General features: G+C 43.4%; 1 protein-coding gene across 1 annotated transcript in view; it reads right to left on the reverse strand.

Moving 5' to 3' along the window:
- Positions 1–18,834, reverse strand: part of LOC137383906 (TBC1 domain family member 30-like) — a 110,841-nt gene that overhangs the window by 16,935 nt on the left and 75,072 nt on the right. Inside the window, exons 9-10 of the mRNA XM_068057287.1 lie at positions 13,265–13,362; positions 13,047–13,168 (exon numbers count right to left, since the gene is read on the reverse strand). Coding sequence (XP_067913388.1) covers positions 13,047–13,168; positions 13,265–13,362 — 220 coding nt within the window. The remainder of the gene's footprint in view (positions 1–13,046; positions 13,169–13,264; positions 13,363–18,834) is intronic.

The following is an 18,834-nucleotide window of genomic DNA, read 5'->3' on the forward strand; positions in this document are numbered from 1 at the left end:
GGTTCACCATCATGTGCAATCTTCCCAGAGGCAGCCAATTAACAGTCCACCTCTGGGAGCCTTGTTCAATTAAGGATGGTGGGCGGGAGGAGCAGGAAGGACGGCCAATTTTTTTAAATTTCCCAAAATATACTTTATTCATAAAAATCTATAAAACATACATTACAAAACAGTTCCAAACAGCACCAAGTCAACAATACGAAGAGTGCAAAGGAAATCAGTTTCCTTCAATACAGGAGTGAGTTGCCTCACAACCCTTCCATTTAATTTTATCTGCCATGTACTTTTTGCAGCAAACAAAAATTTTCTGGATACAGTTCAAGGGGTTTTCCATTGATCCAGCCCCTCAGTTCACTTTGGTGGGGGGACCTTACACAGTGGTCTTTCCCCATTGAGCTTTTGCCACGGCTGCCCCAAGCTTTAGTGCGTCCCTCAGCCCATAGTCCTGGACCTCGGAATGTGCCAGTCTGCAACATTCGGTCGTGGACAACTCTTTGCGCTGGAAAACCAGCAAGTTTCGGGCAGACCAAAGAGCGTCTTTCACCGAATTGATAGTCCTCCAGCAGCAGTTGATGTTTATCTCGGTGTGCGTCTCTGGGAAGGATGGCCAATGGGAATGCTCAAGGCTCTGTTCAGCTGGCAGCTCCACCAGGACAGGTGAGTGCAGCTGATGTAGGAGGGAGACCACGAAGGCACCTCAAGATGGTGCCGCCCTCTGAACATTTCAAAAATATGTAAAATAAACGTGGCCACAGCTGTCAGGTCACCATTGTGGAGGTGGAACCCATCCATAGGATGGCTTGCGGCCGCAGCTATGGCCCTCAGCATACACTGCTCTGGGGGGCAGGGGGGTTGTGGGGGAAATAAAGGACTCCTCGCTGGCCCCTTGGCCTGCTGCTGGGAGGTCGCCTCCAGCAGGGTTGGGGGGGGAGGGGGGCCTGTCCACCATCAGGAAGATCTTGGCAGTGTCACCAATCTGCCCCCAAGTTAGCTATCCACACCCCACTTCCAGCAAGGTCACTTGCAGTCAGGAATGCTTCAGGTAGAAGACCCGACACACACATTTCAAAGATTCCCTATCCTCCTGCCTCCAAAGCCACCTGTGTGCAACTGATAAGATTCCATACAATGTCTAGTTAAGAATTCGGTTAAAAGGTGAACATTGCAGGAAGTGAGCACTACTTTTTTTTAACATTAGTGTCACCTTTGCAAAAGGAATTACTCCATCTTTACTTCTTAATCACCTCAAGCCATGCACCATCAGTAGTCTAGCTGTTGCCTGGATTTTGCGAATGCTATTTGGAAACTGGTTGTACGGAATTGTTTAAAAGCAGAGATAACGTGCCTCTTTACCCCCACTCCTGCAGGAAGGGCCTGGCCTCCCCTCAGCACCTTCCTGCGTTGATAGGATTGACACCCCTCCAGGATTGTCCTGGCAACTCATAGCCTTGACAATTAATCTCCAGGACACTGCTGCAAGTAACCCAGGAGAAAAGGCATAGGGATGAGAAACAAAATTGTGTTTTTTCCTTTTCTTTGAATATTTTCATTTATTAGTTATAAAAATATTGGCCATGGGAAAAAAAGGCTGTTTCGCTAACAGTCAATATTAATCCAATTGGGTAGCAAGAAGTCTGTTCCTTTCCAATTGGCTGTGGGAAGGCTGTGCATCTGGAGGTTAGATAAGTGACAGCAGTGTGGGTCGGGGTGGCGGGGTGGGGGGGGGGGGGCGGCGGGAGCGGGCAGGGGTTTCGAGATTGAAGGTCATGTAATGAAACCTCTGGGAATACACCCAACTAGACTTGGCAACACTATGTGGTGGGCTTGCTGAATTTGCTAACTCACTGTGTAGAGGGCCAAATGCATTAATTTATATTCCCTCTTCATGATATGTAGCATGTTGGTACTCCAACATTAATGGGAGTTCAACAGCAGTTGCTAAATGCAAGGACATGATACTTTGAACTTTTTTTTAAGCCTAAAAAGACAAATGGAGACACTTTTTTCACTTTCTCTGTTGCTAGCTAGTTTCAGAATAGTATTGGCTACATCCTGACAGTAGCTGTGCCAGAAATGACGCATGGTTCAAAGTGACTAGAAACAGTCTGCTTTTTCCATAGGCAGCTTGTTCCTGTCAAAAGTGTCTCGTGGCTTAAATGTTTTGCATGTTCATCTTTATGTCGTCAATGAGAAATCAATTTTTAAAAATTCTTTCATGGGATGTCAGCATCACTGACAAGGCCAGCATTTGTTGCCCATCCCTAATTGCCCTTGAGAAGAAAGTGGTGAGCCACCTTCTTGAACCACTGCGGTCCATCTGGTATGGGTACACCCACAGTGCTGTTAGGAAGGGAGTTCCAGGTTTTTGACTCAGCGACGGTGAAGAAACGGCGATATAGTTCCAAGTCAGGATGTTGTGTGACTTGGAGAAGAACTTGCAGGTGGTGGTGTTCCCATGCATCTGTTGCCCTTGTCCTTCTAGGTGGTCGAGGTCGCGGGTTTGGAAGATGCTGTTGAAGGAGCCTTGGTGAATTGCTGCAGTGCATCTTGTAGATGGTACACACTGCTGCCACTGTGCATCGGTGGTGGAGGGAGTGCATGTTTAAGTTGGTGGATGGGGTGCTGATCAAGTGGGCTGCTTTGTCCTGTATAGTGTTGAGCTTCTTAAATGTTGTTGAAGCTGCATTCATCTAGGTAAGTGGGAGCATTCCATCACATTTCTCACTTGTGACTTATAGATGATGGACAGGTTTTTCAGAGTCAGGAGGTGAGTCACTCACTGCTGAATTCCCAGTCTCTGACCTGCTCTTGTAGCTACAGTATTTATATGGCTGGTCCAGTTATGTTTCTGGGCAATGATAACCCCCAGGATGTTAATGGTGGGCCATTCAGTGATGGTAATTTAGTTTTAGTTCAGAGATACAGCACTGAAACAGGCCCTTCGGCTCACCGAGTCTGTGCCGACCATCAACCACCCATTTATACTAATGCTACACTAATCCCATATTCCTACTACATCCCCATCTGTCCCTATATTTCCCTACCACCTAGGGGCAATTGCTAATGGCCAATTTACCTATCAACCTGCAAGTTTTTGGAGGTGGGCGGAAACCGGAGCACCCGGAGGAAACCCACGCAAACACAGGGAGAACTTGCAAACTCCACACAGGCAATACCCAGAATTGAACCAGAGTCACTAGAGCTGTGAGGCTGCGGTGCTAACCACTGCGCCACTGTGCCGTTGAACATCATAGGGGGATGGTTAGATTCGCTCTTGTTGAAGATGGACATTGCCTGGCACTTTTGTGGCGTGGATGTAATTTGCCATTTCTCAGTTCAAGCCTGAATGTTGTTCAGGTCTTGCTGCATGAGATCACACACTGCTTTAGTATCTAAGGAGTCGCGAATGATGCTGAACATTGTGCAATCATCAGTGAGCGTCCCCACTTCTGACCTATGATGGAGGGAAGGTCATTGATGAAGCAGCTGAAGATGGTTGGGCCTAGGACACTACCCTGAGGAATTCCTGAAGTGATATCCTGGAGCTGAGATGATTGGCCTCACCAACAACCACAACCATCTTCCTTTGTGCTAGGTATGACTCCAACCAGCAGAGAGTTTCCCCCTTGATTCCCATTGACTCCAGTTTTGCTAGGGCTCCTTGTTGCCACACTCGGTCAAATGCTGCCTTGATGTCAAGGGCAGTCACTCTCACCTCACCTCTGGAATTCAGCTCTTTTGTCCAGGTTTGGACCAAGGCTATAATGAGGTCTGGAGCCAAGTGTCTCTAGTGGAACCCAAGTTGAGCATCAGTGAGCAGGTTATTGGTGTATACGTGCTGCTTGACAGCACTGTCAATGCCACCTTCCATCACTTTGCTGATGACTGAGAGTAGACTGATCGGGTGGTAAGTGGCTGCATTGGATTTATCCTGCTTTTTGTGGACAGGCCATACCTGGGCAATTTTCCACATTGCTGGGTAGATGCCAGTGTTTTAGCTGTACTGGAACAGCTTGGCTAGGGGTGCAGCTAGTTCTGGTGCACAGGTCGTCAGTACCACAGCTGGGATATTGTCAGGACTCATAGCCTTTGCTGTATCCAGAGTCTTCAGCCATTTCTTGATTTCACATGGAGTGAATCAAATTGGCTGAAGACTGCCATTTGTGATGCTGGGGACCTCAGGAAGAGAACAACATGGATCATCCACTCGGCACTTCTGACAGAAGATGGCTGCAAATGCTTCTACTTTGTCTGTTGTACTAATGTACTGGGCTCCCTCACCAGAGGATGGGGATGCTTGTGGAGCCTCCAGTTTGTTGTTTAATTGTCCACCACCATTCATGACTAGTTGTGGCAGAGCTCTGACCTGACCCACTGCTTGTGGCTTTGCTCTGTCTATAGCATGTTGCTTCCGCTGTTTAGCATGTACGTAGTTCTGTGTTGTAGCTTCACCAGGTTGGCACCTCATTTTTAGGTATGCCTGGTGCTGCTCATGGCACGCTCTCCTACACTTCTCATTGAACCAGGATTGAGCCATTGGCTTGATGATAATAGTAGAGTCGTGGATTTACCAGGACGTTAGTTAGTTAGTTAGAGATACAGCACTGAAACAGGCCCTTCGGCCCACCAAGTCTGTGCCGACCATCAACCACCCATTTATACTAATCCTACACTAATTCCATATTCCTACCACATCCCCACCTGTCCCTATATTCCCCTACCACCTACCTATACTAGGGGCAATTTATAATGGCCAATTTACCTATCAACCTGCAAGTCTTTTGTAACGTAAGGTTACAGATTGTGGTTGAATACAATGCTGATGGCCAATTTTGAGCTGCTAGATCTTTTCTGAATCTATCCAATTTAGTACGGTGGTAGTGCCACACAACACGATGGAGGGTACCCTCAGTGTGGAGATGGGACTTCATCTCCACAAGGACTATGCAGTGGTCACTCCTACAAATACTGTCATGAACAGATGCATCTGCAACAGGTAGATTGGTTAGCGCAAGGTCAAGTTGGTTTCTCCTTCTTGTAGGTTACCCCACCACCTGCCGCAGGCCCACTCTGGCAGGTATGTCCTCCAGGACTCAGTGACTAGAGCTGCTACCCAGCCACCCTTCATCATGGATAATTGAAGTCCCCCACCCAGACTACATTCTGTCTCCTTGCTATCCTCAGTGCTTTTTACAAGTGGTGTTCAACATGGAGGAGCACTAATTAATCACTGAAGGAGGATGGTGGATGGTAATCAGCAGGAGGTTTCCTTGCCCATATTTGACCTGATGCCAAGAGAGTTCATGGGGTCCAGGGACAATGTTGAGGACTCCCACGGTCACTCCCTCCCAAATGTATACTACTGCATCGTCACCTCTTGTGCCTGTCCCACTGGCAGGATAGACCCAGGAATGGTGATGGAGGAGTGTGGGACAATGGCTGTAAGGTAAGAGTCAGTGAGTATAACTATATCAGGCTGTTTTTTTTATTTTTTTTTATTTTTTATTTTTGCTGTTGCTTGACTAGTCTGTACCATAGAACCACAGAAAAATTACGGCACAGAAGGAGGCCATTCAGCCCATTGTGTCTGCGCCAGCTGAAAAATCTAGCCGCCCAATCTAATGCCACCTTCCAGCACTTGGTCCATAGCCTTGCAGGTTACAGCACTTCAAGTGCATGTCCAGGTACCTTTTAAATGAGTTGAGGGTTTCTGCCTCCACCACCATTCCTGGCAGTGAATTCCAGACACCCACCACCCTCTGGGTGAAAATCTTTTCCTCATGTCCCCTCTAATCCTTCTACCAATCACCTTAAATCTGTGTCCCCTGGTAATTGACCTCTCCACTAGGGGAAACAGGTTCTTCCTGTCTACTCTATCTGGGCCCCTCATAATTTTGTACACCTCAATCAAGTCACCCCTCAGCCTCCTCTGTTCCAAGGAAAACAACGCGAGCTAATCTAATCTTTCCTCATAACTGCTACCTTCAAGCCCTGGCAACATTCTTGTATATCTCCTCTGCACTCTCTCCAGAGCAATTATGTCCTTCCTGTAATGTGGTGACCAGAACTGTAAGCAATACTCCAGCTGTGGCCTAACCAGCGTTTTATACAGTTCCAGCATTACATCCCTACTTTTGAATTCTATACCTCGGCCTATAAAGGAAAGCATTCCAATTGCCTTCTTCACCAGTCTATCTACCTGTCCTGCCACCTTCAGGGACCTGTGGACATGCACTGCAAGGTCTCCCACTTTTTCCATCCCTCTCAATAGCTTCCCATTTATTGTATATTCCCTCACTTTGTTTGCCCTCCCCAAATGTATTACCTCACACTTCTCTGGCCTGAATTCCATTTGCCACTTTTCCTCCCATTCAACCAAACCATTGATATCATTCTGGAGTCTACAGCTATCCTCTTCACGAACAACTACATGGTCAATTTTTGTGTCATCTGCAAATTTCCCAATCACGCCTCCCACATTTAAGTCTAAATCATTAATATATACCACAAACAGCAAGGGACCCAGCACTGAGCCCTGTGGAACACCACTGGAAACAGCCTTCCATTCACAAAAACTGCCATCGACGACTACCCTTTGTTTCCTGTCATCGAGCCAATTTTGGATCCAACCTACCACATTCCCCTGTATCCCATGGGCTTTCATTTTTCTGGCCAGTCTGCCATGCGGAACCTTGTCAAGTGCCTTATTAAAATCTAAGTAGACCACATCCACTGCACTACCCTCCTTGTTACTTCCTCAAAATAATCAAGTTAGTAAGACATGACCTTCCCTTAACAAATCCATGCCGACTATCCCTGATTAATCCATGCCTTTCTAAGTGCCACTTTATCCTGTCCCTCAGAATTGATTCTTTTTAAACAATGGTATAACACTCGCAGATCTCCAATCCTCTGGCACCTCGGCCGTATCCACTAAAGATTTGAAGATGATCCTCAGCGCATCCGCTATTTCCTCCCTGGCTTCCTTTAACAACCTGGGATGCAATCCATCCGGCCCTGGCGATTTATCCACTTTCAAGGAAATCAGACCCTTTAGTACTTCCTCTCTCATTATGCTTATCGTATCTAATATTTCACCCTCCTCCTCTTTTACTACAACATCTGCATCATCCCTCTCCTTTGTGAAGACAGAGACAAAAACTCATTAAAAACCCTGCCTACATCTTCTGCATCCACGTGTAAATCCTTTGTACATCTCTGATCGGCCCTACCCTTTCCTTAGTTATCCTCTTGTTCTTAATGTACTGATAAAACACCTTTGGGTTTTCTTCTTTATTTTTATTTTTTTTGTTTAGAGATACAGCGCTGAAACAGGCCCTTCGGCCCACCGAGTCTGTGCTGACCAACAACCACCCATTTATACTAACCCTACAGTAATCCCATATTCCCTATCACCTCCCTACACGAGGGGCAATTTACAACGGCCAATTTACCTATCACCTGCAAGTCTTTGGATGTGGGAGGAAACCGGAGCACCCGGCGAAAACCCACGCAGACACAGGGAGAACTTGCAAACTCCGCGCAGGCAGTACCCAGAATCGAACCCGGGTCCCTGGAGCTGTGAGGCTGCGGTGCTAACCACTGTGCCGCCCATTTTCCTTGATTTTACCTGCCAATAATTTTTCATGTCCTCCCGTTGCTTTTCTAATTTCCTTTTTTGCTTCACCCTTGCACTTTCTATACTCCTCTAGGCTTTCTGAAGTATTAAGATTTTTGTGATCGTCATAAGCTTTCTTTTTTTGCTTTAACTTACCCAGTAAGCTTCTAGATAACCAAGGGGCTCCAGATTTTGCCATACCACCCTTTATTGTTGTGGGGAGATGCCTACACTGTGCCTATAGAATCTTGCTTTTGAATGCCTCCCACTGGTTTGCCATTGATTTTCCTTCAAGTAGCTGGATACAGTCTACTTTTGCCAGATCACCTCTCAGTTTCTTAAAATTTGCCTTCCTCCAATTTAGAACTTTTACTCCTGTTTTATCTTTGTCCTTTTCCATGATTGTGCTAAAACCAACTGTATTATGGTCGCTATCTCCAAAATGGTCACCCACTGCTACTTCATCCATTTGCCCAGCTTCCTTACAGAAGACTAAATCTAGAATTGCGCCCCCTCTTGTTGGGCTTGTTATGTACTGGTTAAAAAAGTTATCTTGAATGCAGTTCAAGAATTTTGTCCCCTCTGTTGATATTAGGGTAGTTGAAATCCCCAACTATTATTGCCCTACAGTTTTTGCACTCAGATATTTGCCTACATATTTGTTTTTCTATCTTCCTCTCACTATTTGAGGGTCTTATAGTACATTCCTAGTAGTGTGGCTGCCCCTTTTTTATTTCTGAGCTCAACCAATATGGCCTCATTTGATGATTCATTTAGCATATCATCCCTCCTCACAGCTGTTATTGATTCCTTAACCAATAATGCTACACCCCCCTCCTTTTTTATCCCCCTCTCTATACCACCTGAAGAAAGCTGTAGGACACGTTTCAGTTTAAAGTTAAAGTTAATTCCCTTTTGTTTCGGAGGACCAGGGGACTGCTGGGTAAGTCAAAACCTATATATTTGGGCAGTTTAAAATAACTTTCTGTTGGTTGCAGCAGCTTTTTCAGAAGCGGAGAGTGCGGAGCGAACTATCAGCTGGGAGGTCAGTTTCAGTTTAAAGTTAAAGTTAATTCCCTTTTGTTTCGGAGGACCAGGGGACTGCTGGGTAAGTCAAAACCTATATATTTGGGCAGTGGTCCACGTTGGGACTAACAACATAGGCAAGGCTAGGATGGAGGACCTGTTTGGGGATTATAAAGCACTAGGAACGAAATTAAGGAACAGGTCCTCGAGGGTCATAATCTCCGGATTACTGCCCGAGCCACGTGCAAATTGGCTTAGGGATAAGAATATTAGGGAAGTAAACACGTGGCTAAGGGAGTGGTGTGGGAAAGAGGGGTTCCATTTCATGGGGCATTGGCATCAGTTTTGGAACCGGGGGGATCTCTACCGATGGGACGGTCTCCACCTGAACCGATCTGGAAACAGTGTTTTCGCGAAACGGATAAATAGGGTGGTCTCTAGGACTTTAAACTAGTGACTCGGGGGGAAGGGAAAGGGAAAACGACAGGGAGTATGATGGTAAATAAAATGGTAAGCAGCAGGTTAACATGTGTGCAGGAGGGTTTAAGTTCAAGGCAGACTATGAAAGAATCAGAAAGGAAGGATAACTCAGGAGTTATTAGAGATGTTGGAAATCATGAGGGTAAGAAAGCTAGCATAAAGGCACTTTACCTGAATGCTCGTAGCACTCGTAATAAGGTTGATGAGTTAACGGCACAAATCATCGCGAATGAATATGATTTGGTAGCCATTACGGAGACATGGTTACAGGTTGGTCACGACTGGGAGTTAAATATCTAGGGATACCAGACTATTCGGAAGGACAGACAGGAAGGTAAGGGAGGTGGTGTAGCTCTGATATTCAAGGACGACATCAGGGCGGTGCTGAGAGATGATATAGGTTCTATGGAGAATGAGGTTGAATCCATTTGGGTGGAAATTAGAAACTCTAAGAAGAAAAAGTCATTGATAGGCGTAGTCTATAGGCCACCAAATAATAACATCACATTGGGGCGGGCAATAAACAAAGAAATAACTAATGCCTGTAAAAATGGTACGGCAATTATCATGGGGGATTTTAATCTACATATAGATTGGTCGAACCAGCTCAGTCAGGGGAGCCTTGAGGAGGAGTTCGTTGAGTGTATCCGTGATAGTTTTCTTGAACAGTATGTAATGGAACCGACGAGGGAGCAAGCTATCCTAGATCTAGTCCTGTGTAATGAGACAGGAATAATTAATGACCTCATAGTTAGGGACCCTCTTGGAAGGAGTGATCACAGTATGGTTGAATTTAGAATACAGATGGAGAGTGTGAAGATAAAATCCAATACCAGGGTCCTGCGCTTGAACAAGGGGGACTACAATAGAATGAGGGAGGACTTGGCTAGAGTAGACTGGAAACAAAGATTTTATGGTGGGACAGTTGACGAGCAGTGGAGGACTTTCAAAGTAATTTTTCAAAGTGCTCAGCAAAAGTATATTCCAGTGAAAAGGAAGGACTGGAAGAAAAGGGGTAATCTGCCATGGGTGCCTAAGGAAATAAGGGAGACTATCAAATTGAAAGAGAAGGCATACAAAGTGGCCAAAAACAGCATGAAACTAGAAGACTGGGAAAACTTTAAAGGTCAACAGAGAGCCACAAAAAGGGCTATAAAGAAAAGTAAGATAGAACATGAGAAAAAACTAGCACAGAATATAAAGACAGATAGCAAAAGTTTCTATAAATATATAAAACGAAAAAGAGTGGCTAAAGTAAACGTTGGTCCTTTAGAGGATGAGAAGGGGAATTTAGTTATGGGATATGATGAAATGTCCGAGGCATTGAACAGGTATTTTGTATCGGTCTTCACAGTGGAGGACATTAATAACATGCCAGTAATTGACAAAGAGACGAACGTAGGTGAGGACCTGGAAACAATTATTATTACGGAAGAGGTAGTGTTGGGCAAGCTAATGCAGCTAAGGATTGATAAGTCTCCTGGCCCTGATGGAATGCATCCCAGGGTACTAAAAGAGATGGCGGGAGAGATAGCAGGTGCACTGGCGATAATTTTCCAAAATTCACTGGATTCTGGGGTAGTCCCAGCAGATTGGAAAACAGCAGATGTGATGCCACTGTTTAAAAAGGGAGGTAGACAAAGGATGGGGAATTATAGACCGGTTAGCTTAACCTCTGTAGTGGGGAAGATGCTTGAGTCTATTATCAAGGAAGAAATAGCAGGGCATCTCGATAGAAATTGTCCCGTTGGGCAGACGCAGCATGGGTTCATGAAGGGCAGGTCATGCTTGACAAATCTTTTGGAATTCTATTACGAGCAAGGTGGACAATGGGGACCCAGTGGATGTGGTGTACCTAGATTTCCATAAAGCCTTCGACAAGGTGCCACACAAGAGGCTTCTGTATAAAATAAGGATGCATGGCGTTAGGGGTAAAGAATTAGCATGGATAGAGGATTGGTTGACTGACAGGAAGCAGAGAATGGGGATAAATGAGTGCTATTCTGGTTGGCAATCAGTCACTAGTGGTGTGCCTCAGGGATCGGTGTTGGGTCCGCAATTATTTACAATTTATATAGATGATTTGGAGTTGGGGACCACTTGTAGGGTGTCAAAGTTTGCAGATGACACTAAGATGAGTGGCAGAGCAAAGTGTGCAGATGACTGTGAAACTTTGCAGAGGAACATAGATACATTGAGTGAGTGGGCAAAGGACTGGCAGATGGAATACAATGTTAATAAATGTGAAGTCATTCATTTCGGTAGGAGTAACAGTAAAAAGGATTATTACTTGAATGGTAAAAAGTTGCAGCATGCTGCTATGCAGAGGGACCTGGGTGTCCTTGTGCATGAATCGCAGAAGGTTGGTCTGCAGGTACAGCAAGTAATTAGGAAGGCAAATGGAATTTTGTCCTTCATTGCTAAAGGGATTGAGTTTAAAAGCAGAGAGATTATGTTGCAGCTGTATAAGGTATTGGTGAGGCCGCACCTGGAGTACTGTGTGCAGTTTTGGTCTCCTTACTTGATAAAGGATGTACTGGCACTGGAGAGGGTGCAGAGGAGGTTCACTAGGTTGATTCCGGAGTTGAGGGGGTTGGCTTATGAGGAGAGACTGAGTAGATTGGGATTATATTCAATGGAATTCAGAAGAATGAGGGGGGATCTATAGAAACATATAAAATCATGAAGGGAATAGATAAGATACAAGTGGAGAGTATGTTTCCACTGGCAGGTGAAGCTAGGACAAGAGGGCATAGCCTCAAGATTAGAGGGAGCAGATTTAGGACTGAATTAAGAAGGAACTTCTTCACCCAGAGGGTTGTTAATCTATGGAATTCCTTGCCCAGTGAAGTAGTTGACGCTTCTTCAGTAAACGTTTTTAAAGCTAAGGTAGATATCTTTTTGAATAATAAAGGAATTAAGGGATACGGTGAGAACGCGGGTAAGTGGATCTGAGTCCACGAAAAGATCAGCCATGATCTTATTGAATGGCGGAGCAGGCTCGAGGGGCCGGACGGCCTACTCCTGCTCCTACTTCTTATGATCTTATTATGACAACTCTCCCAATATTGGCATAAGTCCCCAAACTGCATGACTGTTAGTGAGGAGGACTTTGCAGGGCATGCCTTTGTCATTTCATGCCAAGTGGTCTGTCCAGTATTATTCTTTTTTGACTTTTCTGTAATAGTTTGTTACAACTAAGTGGCTTGCTAGGCCATGTCAGAGGGCAGTTAAGAGTCAACTACATTGCTGTGGATCTGAAAACACATATAAGCGAGACTTGGCAAATCTCCTTCCTTACAGGGCATTAATGAACCAGATGGTTTTTTAAACAACAATGCAGTAGTTGCATGGTTTCCATTACTGAGACTGACTTTATATTCCAGATTAATTAAATAATTGCTTTGATGGGATTTGAACTTGTGTCTCTGGAGCAGTAGGTCAGGCCTTTGGATTACTATCCAGTCACATTACCACTATGCCACTGTCCCCCTTGAACATTACACACATTCAGTGGAATTAAACATGCTGAAATTAGTTGTCTCTGGTCAACTAGTTGTTATCTTCTGCCCCTTTTATCCAGTCTCTTTTCCTTTTGAATATACCAATTTTTAGTTCTCTTTCCCCATCTCCCATCTATTCTCAGTAGTGATATCACCTTCACCCCAAACATTTATTATACAACATATTCATTTTATTCAAGTACTTTTGAGACTTATTTTTCTCTCACTCCCTCATCCATGTAACTCACTCTCCAAGCCATTTCCTGCAGCACTGATATTACTGAGGTTCCACGATGACTCCAGATGTTCCCCCATGTTTCTCTGCTCTTTGACTCTTATATACTCTCCCTTCTAGTCTTTTCTCTTTCCCTCCTCAGACTTTTTCCACTATGGTCACAGCTGTAACGGAGCTCTGTTACCTGTTTTCTGACAGTTCGGTGGATTATGTGCACGGGGGTAGCCCACTGCAGAAAGAAGGGTACAGGTCCCATCAGTCTCATTTAGTGCTTTCCTCTTACATTGAGCTTCTTGCAAGTGGTAGCTGTAAGGAAAAAAAAAAAAATCCAGATCAAGTTGCTACTGTGGAAGAGTTTGAAATGAAACATTGCGTACTTTTTTTAGCATGTAGGGAAAATACCTTGAGGCGGTGACCTTTGCATGGAACGGTGTAGGACTGTACTTCTCTCTCAGTTCAACCACTTGTGGGAAGGGGAAAATCGCCATTGAATACACAGCCTGCAGGACATGTAGCAAAGCTTTTAGACGTACAAACTAAAATGTAAATTCTAGTTTATAAATTATAAGCAGCAGAAAGGCTATATTATTTAACTGCTGCTGTTCAGGTATCAGCAAATAATGTACTCTTAGTAAATCCTTCTGTATGGTTTTTAAATGCAGTAGGTAACTGGGTTAATGCCTGTGTTAAAAAAAAAAAGCACAGAGGGAATTAGTACGACCGTGTTAGGTATTCCTATGGGAACATCATTGGTCGTAAAATATACCCGTGCTTTACGGTTAATTGCAAGGTCATAATTGTAAGTGTTATATTTAAAGTTCACCAGAAGACTATTTGCAATTCCTGCCTGACTGCTTAATCTTTGGTGGCTTGTAAATTATCAGGAGCATTCTGAGGGATTGGTTTCCACATTCATGCACTCCAAACCCCAGGCCAAGAAAAGCAAACAATGACTTTGGGATTGGAGCCACTGAATCAAAATGGAGCTTTCCTCATTTTCAAGTAATAAAATGATGTGACTGCACTCTGATTTAAAAATAAATGTAATAATGCAATAATAAAGGAAACCAGGAGAATTTTGCCAGAATGGGACACTGTAATTTTTCCTTTAATGTATCCCTATATTACAAATTTCCTGGGTAAAGGGAATCAGTTCGAGGCCTTTGTCAATATTGTTCTTAAGAGGACTGCTAGAAGTCTGAAAATAAATATAAGTAGGGTAGTGTACAACCAAACAGGGGACTTGAAACAGGTCTGGACAATGAATGAACAAAAATCTATGTGATTATTGACCATTTTCTGAAAGTACTCAGTCAGTTATGATAATTAAAATTGGAAGGGAAAAAGTTCATTATAATCAGAGCAATTGGAAAAGTATGGCCATCTTTTATTTGCAAAACCCACAAAAATCATGTCCTGTAGCAAAAGCACCACTGTACCTCCCGCCAACTGCAGCACCAACCCCCCCCCCCCCCACTGTAAAAATTACCTTACGCCATTCCCTAATTCCCTCTCAATGTTACTCCTAGCTCCCATTTAATACTGCTGCTTTGCTCCAGGATCAGGCCCAATCACAAACTGTTAGTAGAATTTTACTTTATTGCTAGATATAAGCTCTGGCTGCAATTCCGAGAGCAAAACAGGTTGGAGCTGGGAGCAGCAGACAGGAACAAAATGGAGAAAGGGGGAGGGGGAAGGACTGCTTCCAAGAACTAGAAAGAGTGTTCTGGGGGGAAAAGAGAATGAAGACCTCCATGGGCTGGACATGAGAGTGGGGAAGAGTACCTCGAGTGGAGCTTAAACGTTGCCATGGTTTGTTGGGCCAAAAAGCCTGTTTCTGAGTTTGATATAATATATCCTATTTAATCTTATGTAATTTGGAGGGGGTGGAGTGCAAAAGAACTCCATACTCTCCAACAGAGGTTACCAGTACATATCCACGATAGCCAGCAAGAAATTAGGGAAAATCTCCATAACTTTCCAACGGCTCTGATTAGAAATCAAAAGATTCAATTTTTGATTTTAACTCTAATCCTGTACAACTAAATGGTAAGATCAATAACTAGATGGGTAAATTAATTTTTAAGAATACAAATAAGTTATAAGAATAATCACGAACAATTAAATGCTCTAAAGAAACAATGGTTTATGATCATAGATGTGCTATTTGTGAAATGTAACCGACCAAAGTTAAATTAGGTTGTGAGTTTGAATTAATATGCTGGAATGTTGCTCAATTACCTATGAGAAGGAGGGGATGAGGTTCACAGAACATGTTATAGAATCATAGGAACATAGGAAGATAGGAACAGGAGTAGGCCATTCAGCCCCTCGAGCCTGTCCCGCCATTCAATGAGATCATGGCTGATCTGCGGCCTAACTCCATATAATAGACCGGTACAGCACAAAAGGGGGCCATTCAGTCCATCGAGTCTGCACCGAATCATCCGAATCAATCCAGTTAGGTACACTTCCCGCTCTTTCCCCAAATCTCTGCCATTTTTTCTCCACCCTGTATTTATTTATCCGATTTGCTATTGAATCGACCACCCTATCAGGCTTCTTTGGCCACTCACCTTAAATCTAGTTATCAACCCTTCAACCATTGGAAACAGTTTCTTTTTACTTACTAAACCCTTCATGATTTTAAATGCCTCCATCAAATCTCCCCTTAAGAGTTTTACTAGTGGTTGTTTGATTTCCTCCCTCAGGGTATTGAGTTAATGGGGACAGTTGATGGGGAAAATTGCCCATGTTTTGTGACAGGAATAGGCTTGGTGGGCTGAATGGCCTTTTCTTGTTACATTTTTAAAAATAGTTTAATATCAGATGGAGTGACTCAACCTGATTTTCCACCTTTGTTGCATCTCTCGCTTGTGGCCTGTGGCAGCGATCCTGCCAAGTGGGGGTTCTGAGTAATTTGTACACCTCACATTGGAATAAGAATGTTATATAAAAATGTAAAATATTTATATTCCCCTTTATTTAAATGTTAATGATGGTTAAAGCAGTCCACACTTGGCAGCCCTTCTAGTTGAAAACTGTTTGTGCCATTTGAACAAGACACAAACCTTTTTCAGTCTGTGACTCCACTCAACTGTTGCTAATAGCTGCAGCCACTCCCCAGCACAACCTATCCACAAGGACAAAAGAGGAAATAATATATTCCAGCGTGCTTGAGGAAAAACGTCTAGGTAAAAGTACAGTTCCCAAATTTCCACTGAATCAGTTCATTGCCTGAAGAATGTTTTCTGTACTAGACAGTAACAAGACCAACATTAATATCATCTTCACATGGTACAAAAAGGCGCACTCCTGTTCTATCTTACTTACACTGACTTGGTTTAGTAAACAGACAACACAATGGCTTTTGATTTCTATGAAATAATCAGGTCAATGCCGGAGTGCAAAATGGTACACGATGTACGATGTGTTGTGGAGAGTTTTGTTGGCGCCAGTTGTTAGAACGTTCCCAATCACCACCTTTGGTTGAGTCCTGCCAGCACAGTGAAGTGTAGTGAAGTGCCAGCAAGTTTGTACTTGACCTTTACTGTTGTAATTTTTGCTTCAAGCAACATAATTGAAGCACTAAAAGTCACGTCTAATAAGGGCACTAGGTAGGACAATCAGTGGTTGCTGATAATTAGGTGTAATTCATTTGTAATGGGGCTTGCAAATCCTAAAGATTGTTTCTTACTTGACGGGAGACACATCTTTATTCAAATGACTTCTGAGGAAAGTTAACTCCCACCCCTCCATAGTAAAACTATCAATAATCTTCTAAACTGTTAATCGGACTGTGTGGGGGAGGGCAGGTCGGAAAGCATCATCAATCACATGCTAACATAGCATATTTCATCTCTGCATTGTAGAAGCACATTATGTAATGAAGCTTAATGGGCCTAATGGTCTCTTCTAAATCTGTGACTCATATCGGTGTATGAATGAACTGGTGCTGGAAGCCTTTCATACTTTGCCTAGATGGGTGTGGGTGTGAACGTGATTTAAAGATCACGTTCTTGGAGGTCAACGCTGTGGCCTTCTGCCTCTGGAACGTGACGCCATTTTTAAAGGGACACTGGGAGGGAGGGTATGGCAACCCTGCATGCTGCCAATTAAGTGCCTGTTGAGCTCATTAAGGAGCTTATTAACAGGCTTGTCAGCAGCAGTTTGGAAGATTGCTACCAACTGAGCCAAGCTACCTCAAAGTTATACAGCCAAAAGGAAACCAGCAATGAACTAACTGGACATTCCCACTCAATCTCTTCAGAATGTATAAAATTAATATCAATTGAGCTGCACCCAAGATATTAACTTTCCAGAAATTCACTCATCAGTCAACTTGATAAATTTAAGATCAATAAATGGAAAATCATTATGGGGTTTTTGATTTAGAGAGACTGTCAAATGAATAAAGAGAGATGAGAGAAGAGAGATGCGACTCAATAATGCAGTTGTTTGAGAAATTACGTCACTTTATGTAGTTGCCTGTTGCTAACCATTTCAATTCTAATGGGTCATTCATTCTGGCTAACGCACCCTTTCACTGCAACTTTATGACAAATGTAATCCTTGAAACATCTGTTGCTGTGGAAGACTTTAAGATTGGAGCAAAGATGAGTGGTGATACAGATGGGGAGGGAAATTTCAGTTGGGACAAGAATGCAGAGGAAAATGCACCCCCCAACCTCGGCCCACACCTACCCACTGGCTTAAATCTTTTTCCACCTTGTCGAAACAGCTGGCCCAAACTCAAAATGCCACCTTTTGCTGTACCAGTATGACATTTCAATTTCCAACAATCTAATGAAACGGCTAGAGTAAAACCAAATTTTGTACCAATTGATGTCAAATTACAAGCAGTTTTTGTTGTGGATTCAGGTCCACAAGTAAAAATGCACCAGAATGTTCAAACTTATTTCACAGTAGACTCTTACAACCACAATGAGAGGACAAGTTTTCTTTAAACCTAGTTACGCAAAAATCAAACGACATTGTACAAATGAACTGCAAACCCAATTTTTTTAATGAAGCCTTTTTGAAGTAAGTACAAAAATGCAATTACAAATGTGTAACAATTTATTGATTAAACTCAATGAAGGTGGTATTAACCTGGACAGCATAACCGGCAAAAAGTATGAGACTGTGTAAAAGGAAAGAACTCGCATTTGTCTCTCACAATGTCCCAAAATGCTTCCTAGCCAATGAAGTACTTTTGAAGTGTAGTCATTGTTATAAAGTAGGGAAACACAACAGACAATTGCTATACTGCTAGCTACCACAAACAATAATGAGGTAAATGACCAGATAATCTATGCTCTTCTTCGAATAGTGACATGGGATCTTTTAAGTACACCAGACAGAAGCAGATGGAACCTGTTTACTGTCTCATCTAAAAGGCAGCACCACCAACAGTGTAGCACTCCTTCAATGAAATATCAACATAGGTCATGGGTTCTCAACCTTTCTGCTTATGAGGCCTATCTCCCATGTTATAAAAATTCCACATACCCGCTGAAACACAAGTATATTTTCTTTATAAAAATTAGTTATACAATTAAACATATATTTATTATTATTATTGTTTTATTTAGTTAATGTGAGCCTTGTTGCTGGTATTCAGTGACTCCTGTTACATGGTAAAAACCAGCAATAAACTGGCACACAGTAAGATCTCACAACAGAAAATCAGATGGATCACCATATATGCTGTGTACTTAAGCTCCAGGCTTTCTTTCCAATGCAAACCGGCAAATTTTTTATATAAAAATGGTCACCTTTCATGGTTGTCCACACTTTGTGTGAGTGATACCCCTAAGATAGAGACCTGGGTCTGCAAGCTCCCCGCAGGGGCAGTGACACCAAGCAATGTCATCAGCTGCCCGCACTTTGCTCTGCTCTGCAGAGAGCTGCCACACTCAAGCAGTGGTCAGGAGTGAAAGGTGAAGTCACCTGAACATTCGCCAACACCC

Source organism: Heterodontus francisci, chromosome 25 (genome assembly GCF_036365525.1).
Source record: "Heterodontus francisci isolate sHetFra1 chromosome 25, sHetFra1.hap1, whole genome shotgun sequence".
In the NCBI taxonomy this organism is placed as follows: domain Eukaryota; kingdom Metazoa; phylum Chordata; class Chondrichthyes; order Heterodontiformes; family Heterodontidae; genus Heterodontus; species Heterodontus francisci.